The following is a 7,929-nucleotide window of genomic DNA, read 5'->3' on the forward strand; positions in this document are numbered from 1 at the left end:
TCACTGAAGTGCCCCATCCGCCATCTGAATCTGAGTCTATGTACATTTAAGATTAAATTCTCGAAACGAGTCCACTGGGTAATTTCTTCACAATTGATAAGATAAAGCCGGAAGAGTGATCGATAAATACTCAATGGAAATTGCCGATAAAGTGGGAGGGAGGGACAGCAAAAAATTCAGGGGATTAAATGTACCGAGGATTCGAACAAAGATTTAAAAATCCAATAACTCGTTATCGGTTTATGCTATAAATGAAAATGTAGTCCAGGCTTTTCCCGTTGGATTTTTTTTACCATCGTTTCCTCAGAGTTGCGAGTCAGTTTCCATTGTTCTATTTTTTTTGCACATGTTTGTTTTTGTTTCATTATTCATTTTAGTCGTGTTCCCAAATCTCTAACGAAGTGAATCCCGGATTTTTCGGTTGGGACAATAATTGTTTTTGTTATTACTGATGTTACGCTCTGGTGAAGACACAGAGAATTGATAGCTAATTGAGTTATGAAGGTGAATGGGAATTTGTTGGTCATATGATTGCTTTGTTGAAAATTGTTGTCTGAAATTTCAAGGAATTTTTTCGAAATTGTATGGAAATTGTCAAATTCCGTTCAATTATTCCGTGAAAATCTGGAAATTTCCGTTATGAAATATTCAAGTATTACGTGGCATCGTATTTTTTTACTTTTTTAATCGAACGAGAAGTTCCATCAGTTCAGCAGAATATCCCAACGATTCACAAACAAAAATTTCGGAATGCTGTAAGGACAACAATCTAATAATTATCGAAATTTTTCATTCAATTGTTCACCTAGTCATTTATCTTTTTTTTCTTATTGATCAAATTCAATTCTATGAAGAAACTAAAAAATCGCCAGCACAGGGGGAGGGGTCGTGGATTTCCTGACGTAATATGCAAGGGGGATTTTATATTCGTTATGCCTTGCGACTGAGGGAGGGGAAGAGGGTCTAAAATTTCCAAGAAACATGTCATATGACGTGTCAATGGCCCCGTAAATATATTGTTATTGAATTATAAATATATTCAGCGTAATTTAGTACTGAATATTCATGCTTTCATTGAAAATTCAAATATATTGAGGAATTCTCGTGGTTCTACTGCAAAAAAATTGCAATTTTGATTTGGAATTCCATTGTGTTTTCGGTAAAATTTTACGACTCACAAAGACTTTCAATTATACAGAATAATAATGATAGTATTTCCTTTGCTACCACAAAGGGAAACTTCGGAATTCTGTGAAGGCAATACTTCAACAATTTAGGAAATTTCAAAAAGCATCGTATAAAGATTCAATTGTTCACGTAATCATTTATTTTCTTTTTCTTATTGATCAAATTCAATTTTATGTAGAAACTAAAAAAATCGCCATAACAGGGGAGGGGACTCCTGGATTTTGTGACGTAATATGCGAGGGGGATTCCACAATCGTTATGACGTGTGACTGAGGGAGAGGATCTAAAATGTCCAAGACACATGTGACATAATATTTGAATATCCCTGTAAATATATTATTACATTTTCGATTAATTGACAATTCAGCGTAATTTGGTGCTGAGTATTCATGTTTTTACTGAAAATTCAAGTATGTTGAGTAATTCTCATTGTTCTGCTGCTAAAAATTTCGGAATTTCATTGATTTTTGCAGTGAAATATAAAGTTTCACCATTTTTTCCCCTAAATCGAATGGAATTCCAATCTCTTTCTAACAGTCTGCGATTGACGATTTGGTTTCCGGGGATTCATTGCTTGAACGAATTCTGGGAGGTTTTGAGATTATTGAAATACGGCAGGACCTTGATCTCGACATTTTTCGATAAGTAGTCGTCCGTGTCCTGGTAGACTCCGGGTGATGTTGGAGTGCGACGATTTTTTCTCCGATACAAGGACATGATCATGAAAGCAGTGCAAATTATGGTGGTAACTAGGAGAACGATGGCCACAATATGGAGCGCAGTATTTTCCACGAATGCCGATTCTGCTGTTTCAGTTTTCAAGTTGATTCTACTCGAAACCTCCCTGTCAGAGCCTGTTTTCAGACGGGCGAAGCACATCCAGGTTCCAAGATCTTCTGGAGCGACAGCTATTACCATGAAAGAATTCAGTTTGAAGTGTGTGGAGTGAGTTTGGTACAATTTGTCGAAAAATCAAAACCAGTTCGTCGAAAAAGTTACTTATCTACGCAGAGAAAGGAAGTTCCTGGTCTCCAGTAGCACACACATAGTATTCGCATCAAGAACCCTGGTTTCTTAAAATAAGAACCGTTGTGGGCATTCAAATATTGCATCATGCGGTTGAGAAGGGGAAGGGTTCTGTAATTTGTGACGATTCATGATGACGCGGGCGGGTGCCGGAGTTGAGATTTCACATCATAATTTTTTTTTGTCGTTATTTTACATCGTTTCGACCCGGTTAGGGCATACTGTGATGATGATCAAGACTTTAAATGGTTAGATCGCAGCATTCTACCCGGCCGAGATTTGAACTCGGAACGTTTCGCATATGAGGCAAAGAACTTACCCACTGCGCCAAGCCACCGGACTCACACTATAACAATCATCGTGAAGATAATTTCAGATAATTTAAGAACCTCAAGGTTTAAATTTTAAGAACCCGAATGTTTTTGATTTTTGTACTCACCGCTTCTTATTTGAAAAACCCAAAGTACTAGTTCCCAGAACTAATTGTCTTGATTTGCAGTACGATGGGAATTGGATCTCATTGTTAGTAAAAAATACTGAGATTGATTTCCCTATAATCGAGTGCTTTTTGTGTCTGGAAACTAAAAACTTTGTTTTCCCTGTCCAACAAAGAATTCAGTAGCGAAGTGGTAAAACGGTACAAGTCAATTTTGACTACAGACCAGTTTTCAATGAATATTTCAGAATCCAAGGGAGACAGCCAAATTTTTGTTATAACCTTTTTTGTAGGGCCGACTGAGAGCTACAGCAAATGTAATTACGAAAAATTGGCTATCTCCCTCAGATTCGGAAATATTCCTCAAAAACTTAACTGGGAGATATCTCGACCGTTTTACCACTTCGCTACTGGATTATTTTAATTAGTTAATGGCCCTGTTCGCCCCCATGATATTAATAATTATGATATAAATCAACCTCCGCCAAAATCAATTAGTAGCTTTGCCGGACGAAAAGAAATAGACGACATTCGACAAATCGTACAGATTCTGCACTAAAATCAATAACTGTTCGTTATTACCATTGAGCCTCAATGTACAGGTGGTGTTATCTCGTTGTGACACATAACGTGACACGGTATCACGATAAATCCCGTGTCCATTTGGACGGACCCATCGGCAGTAATCGATGGTAGCTTCGCTTGATGGTAAAGTATGGCAACTAAGGACTGTTGGTTTTCCCGGATAAGCCGAGATGCTCTCAGCCCTTGGAATGAGCTCCGATTCTAAATAAAAAACAATCCAGAACAATCAAGAGGGAATTGAAAGGGATGGAGCAATTAATGAGAAGCATTTCCATCGAGAACTCCCTCCCGATGTTATACCGAATCATTTAAGTAACCATCGAAGTTTACAGTAAGAGACTCATTAAGCTTAACAGCGTGTGTAATTACGGGATCAACGGTTGACTGCTCAGCTATTTGATTCAATAATTCAGTACGACTATATTGGTTTCGCAATTAAGCACGAAACACTTCAACAAATTTAGACTCAAATTCAGTGGATCAGACGCTGATGTCAGATGTATTGCTCGGTACGATTAATGATGACGATTCAATGTGAAGAATTGAAAAGGACGGAAACAAAGAAAGATAAGAGCAAAACAACTGGAAGATTTACGCGGGAAAACAATCGCGATTGGAAAACTGGATTGAGCTGTCCCGATTTTATCGCTAAATTGGTTCATTCGTCATATGGAAGTTGTGCATACAAACCAGTGACCGTAACCGGAACTATCGACTTTACTTCCGCAGCACCAACAACACCCAGCTGACAGCTCCAATCGCCGTTGTCCGTGTCGTCAGCATTTTCAACACGTGCACCGCAAACACCCATGGACAAACCTTCACCATTGTAACTTAAAAGATTTCCACCACTTCCGCTTTTTGTCACTGAGTACATGGTGCCATTGGGACTTCGCATCCAGCAGAAATTCAATGGAGCGTTGGTGGTGCATCGAATCTGGATGGGCGATGCAAAGAGTCAGGATCGATTGATCGATCATAATGCTATAATGGGGATTGTTTGGTTTCATGACATGAAATCGGCCGATAGTTACCGTGAATGGATCGCCACGTTTTACGTAAACAGCAGGAGATGAAACTATGTCACCTGTGAGATCCTTCTGTTTGGGATTTGGAACGTCGATGAGGCCATGGATTGAGGCCTCCTTCAGCTTTTTCATATTACTTTCATGGAACTTTTTCATAGAACATTTCCAAACTCCGTAATCGTGAGGTGAGGGCTCACGGATCGTCAGCCCACACTCAGCTCTCTTTGGCGATGCACCGCGTGGTTCTTTGGTAAAACCACGTCCGTAATATTCGTAGCTAATCGTCATAAATTTATGCGATTAATGAGGTCAGCATCGAGGCTCATTGTTGGTTGAAAATAAAATTGAGGAGTCTTACTTGCCATCTCCCATGCCACCTTGAAGGGTGAAAACAGTTCCATTTGGCGACTGGAACATGCAATTCTTGAGAGATTTCAATCCAGTTCTGCATAACATCGTGACTCTGTCGCCTTCAGTGGTTACGGATATCTCGACAGATTCGGAATCTAAATCATTCCAAGATCTTTAGTTTGTTATTCTTGAATTTCTTCAATTGTTGTAACACTTACCCCAGACTTCAACAATGAAGTCTTCTTCAAAAAGCTTCATGCTGTGATCAACTCCATATCGTCCTTTCCAAGTACCAGCATGTTTGTCAGTCGCGTTCACCTCATATTTACACTCTGGATCTGATAATGGGATGACGACACCGTCCGGTCTGACGATGTCACAATAAGTGACTTGGTGGAAGCTAGGGGTTCCCACTTGCAGCGATTCAGGGGCACCGCGTGTCCAAAACTGATGATGCTGTGTCTCAAAATCGAGAGATGATCAAAATCAGAAGCACATGGACGGTGCACGATTGCATGATGTACTTACAATCTTCGGCAATTCGGGATCCTTAGCATCGTGGATTGTAAATGAGCCAATAATTTCTTGGGAATCTCCTCTTGACTGGATTATAGTCCATGTACCTTCTCGTTGTTTATCGTAACGCATTCTCACTCCACAAGTTTTGTAGGGCTCAATGTCTTCGCTTGAATCTATTTTCTGGCCGAGAAGTTCAAACGTCTCGCCCTACGTCAGAGAATTGATGATCAATCATTTATTTTCCATGATGGATTCATCATGTGCGGATGTTTAAACCGCAGGATGTTTTAACCACAGGTGTTGTTTATAAAAACAATACCTAATTATCCAAATACCTCATTATCCAAATATAATTTTGCTCTTCTATTGAAAGAATGGGAAAACTTTTGTGTTCACTTCCGAAAGTAGTGATGCCGTCGAGACTAGTCGAGAATTATTTTGAAGAGATCCTCACGGTTTGTAAAAACATCGAAAGTTTTGGAATCGTCGCAATCTCGAAAGAAATTGGATCGGTTGCATCTCGTCACAATTCCGGGAGCATTTATCTTGCCTAGATCTCGAGATTTTCGGTTATTTAAGTTCACGAGACGCGTCGAGACAGATATCGAGACAAATATTTGAAAAACAGAAAATACTGAAACTCAGACGTGATGGATTCTTCCAAGATCGTGACGAGATGCACCGATCCAATGTCTTTCGAGATTACGACGATTCGTAAACTTTCGATATTTTTTTAGACCGTGATGATCTTTCCAAAATAGTTCTCGTTTAGTCTCGACGGCATCACTATCCGAAAGTAGTACCTTATTTGTAATCCGACAAGAGGTTGGATTCTCGAAAGTCTTGGGAAGGTAGAATGTGGCATAACCAGAGTTCATGGAGACCTCTGTAGCTGGCTGCACCCCCACTTTCTGCAAAATTGAATGGTCCAGAAGTATTGGAAATAGAAGGGCTTATCACTCTGACATACCTCATAAGCAGAGATCTCATAAATGATGGAGTGCGGGACTAATTGGTCAAAATTATTTCCTGCTCCTGGGAAGAAACCTGTTAAGGTCCAGTTGCCAGTGTGCTCCCAGTTGATGTGGTCTACTTGGAATCTGCAACGGAATGCTTGCTCAAAGCTTGCATCTGTCAAATTCATCTTTGGATAAATCTCGTATAGTATATTGTTGTGCAGTACGATGCATCTTTGGGCGAGTTCGTAGTGATCCAGCATCATGTTTACACCAAATCCAATTTGAAGTTTCTGCTTCTCCACCGGTGTTGGTGGAGGTGTTGGTGGTTGTGTTGGAGCAGTTGATTTCGTTGTTGGTGTAGGAGTCCATTTCGTTGTTGGTGCAGCAGTTAAGTTTGTTGTTGGCCCACCAGTTGATTCCGTCGTAGGTTTCGTTTGAGATTCAGTAGGTGGCGTTGATTCAGCCGACATTTGTTCAGAGTTCTGAAGAAATTAACCACTTTAATGACACAAAATGCATAACTACCGATCATCTTCATCATCCCACAAGCAAAATCACTCACTTCAGCGTCCAGCACCTCTAAGTCATATTCAGTAATGATGGGTTCAGCCGATGGAGGGAGTTCACCTGGTCCATACGTCCAGATTTCCCATTTGCCGTCATCATTAATGTGAACGTTGGTCAGCTGGAATGAGCAATTATTGCCTCCGAGATGGCGTATCCGGCGGTCTTGCGGATTTGGATAAATATTGTAAACGAGTTTGTCGTGTTTAAAACGACATAAAGTCACATTCTTCGGAGGAGCATCAGCTTCGAATGTGAAATTTCCCCCAACGTTTGCTTCTGCAACATGCGTTTGCTCCATGAACCAAATCACTTCATCTTCCCAAATATGTTTAGCAGGAAAAGAGACACCAGGACAAATTCTACATCTTCAGAATGTGAAGGTAATCAAACCTCCTTCCACGAATGGCCAATCGAATTGTCGATGGGGGTGAAAGGGTGAATGGTGGAAAAGAGGATAACACTTCACTGAGAGGCAATGAAAATCTCGAACAAGCGACGGGCGTGTATCTTCCTATGGCAAACACCGACGACGTTTCGAATGGCGAGTGGGAGGTAGAGTGCATGTATGAAAAGCCGGAAAGGGTCGCCCAGGGTTCTTCCGTTCTGGTTTTTGTTGGGAATGGGTGAAAAGGGGTGGCTTGAACCGTCACCCCGTGGAGAACAATGGAGTTGCACTGAAAGGGATGGCGTTCGATGTTGGAAAAATGAAAGAACAAAAACAATGATAAATCTATTGACTTTCTCTCACCTCCTGTTTTAGCAAACACACTAAATTCTGGTTGAATTGCCACTAATAGGCTGAGGAGAAGTGACCACCTCATGATGCCGTAGTTTTTGGAACTCTACATCGACTCGTCAGAGGACAAATTCTTTTATATAATGATAACGTATCAGTCTATTTACTATTGGGACAATATACATTATCAATGGGCTTCGTAATCTGGATTTCAGAGATTAAAAATTCATTCAGATTGAGCTCGGCCAGAGGTATTATTTTCCAAGTGATAAAGGTATATTCTCGGGAAGGTGGAGAGTAAATACCAGGAAAATTACTGTGCCAGCACCGGAAATTTAGCTGCGAAATGTATGAATTTTTCGCGGTAAATTCGTGAAAAGTTTTTTGTTCCGTGAATATCGAGTGGAAAATAATTCCCGATGTATCCCCTTTCTGGGGCGCGCTTCTACATCAATGCTTCACTCATTCACGTGAGGAATAGGGTATTAATTGCTAAAAATTACGACTCGAGGCGAAAGTTCATTGTACGTGGAG

General features: G+C 40.3%; 1 protein-coding gene across 1 annotated transcript; it reads right to left on the reverse strand.

Annotated features, from left to right (window-relative positions):
- Positions 1–1,304: 1,304 nt before the first annotated feature.
- On the reverse strand, positions 1,305–7,484 carry LOC107040088. The gene is made up of 11 exons (XM_015260025.2): positions 7,408–7,484; positions 6,655–6,935; positions 6,104–6,574; positions 5,937–6,044; positions 5,143–5,340; positions 4,833–5,070; positions 4,622–4,769; positions 4,270–4,540; positions 3,926–4,172; positions 3,233–3,436; positions 1,305–2,096 (listed from the first exon to the last, which is right to left on the reverse strand). The coding sequence occupies exons 1-11, from the start codon at positions 7,478–7,480 to the stop codon at positions 1,756–1,758; spliced, it is 2,580 nt and encodes an 859-aa protein (XP_015115511.1). The 5' UTR covers positions 7,481–7,484; the 3' UTR covers positions 1,305–1,755.
- Positions 7,485–7,929: the final 445 nt, after the last annotated feature.

Source organism: Diachasma alloeum, unplaced genomic scaffold, assembly GCF_001412515.2.
Source record: "Diachasma alloeum isolate Michigan unplaced genomic scaffold, Dall2.0 Dall_scaffold_00316, whole genome shotgun sequence".
NCBI classification, from domain to species: domain Eukaryota; kingdom Metazoa; phylum Arthropoda; class Insecta; order Hymenoptera; family Braconidae; genus Diachasma; species Diachasma alloeum.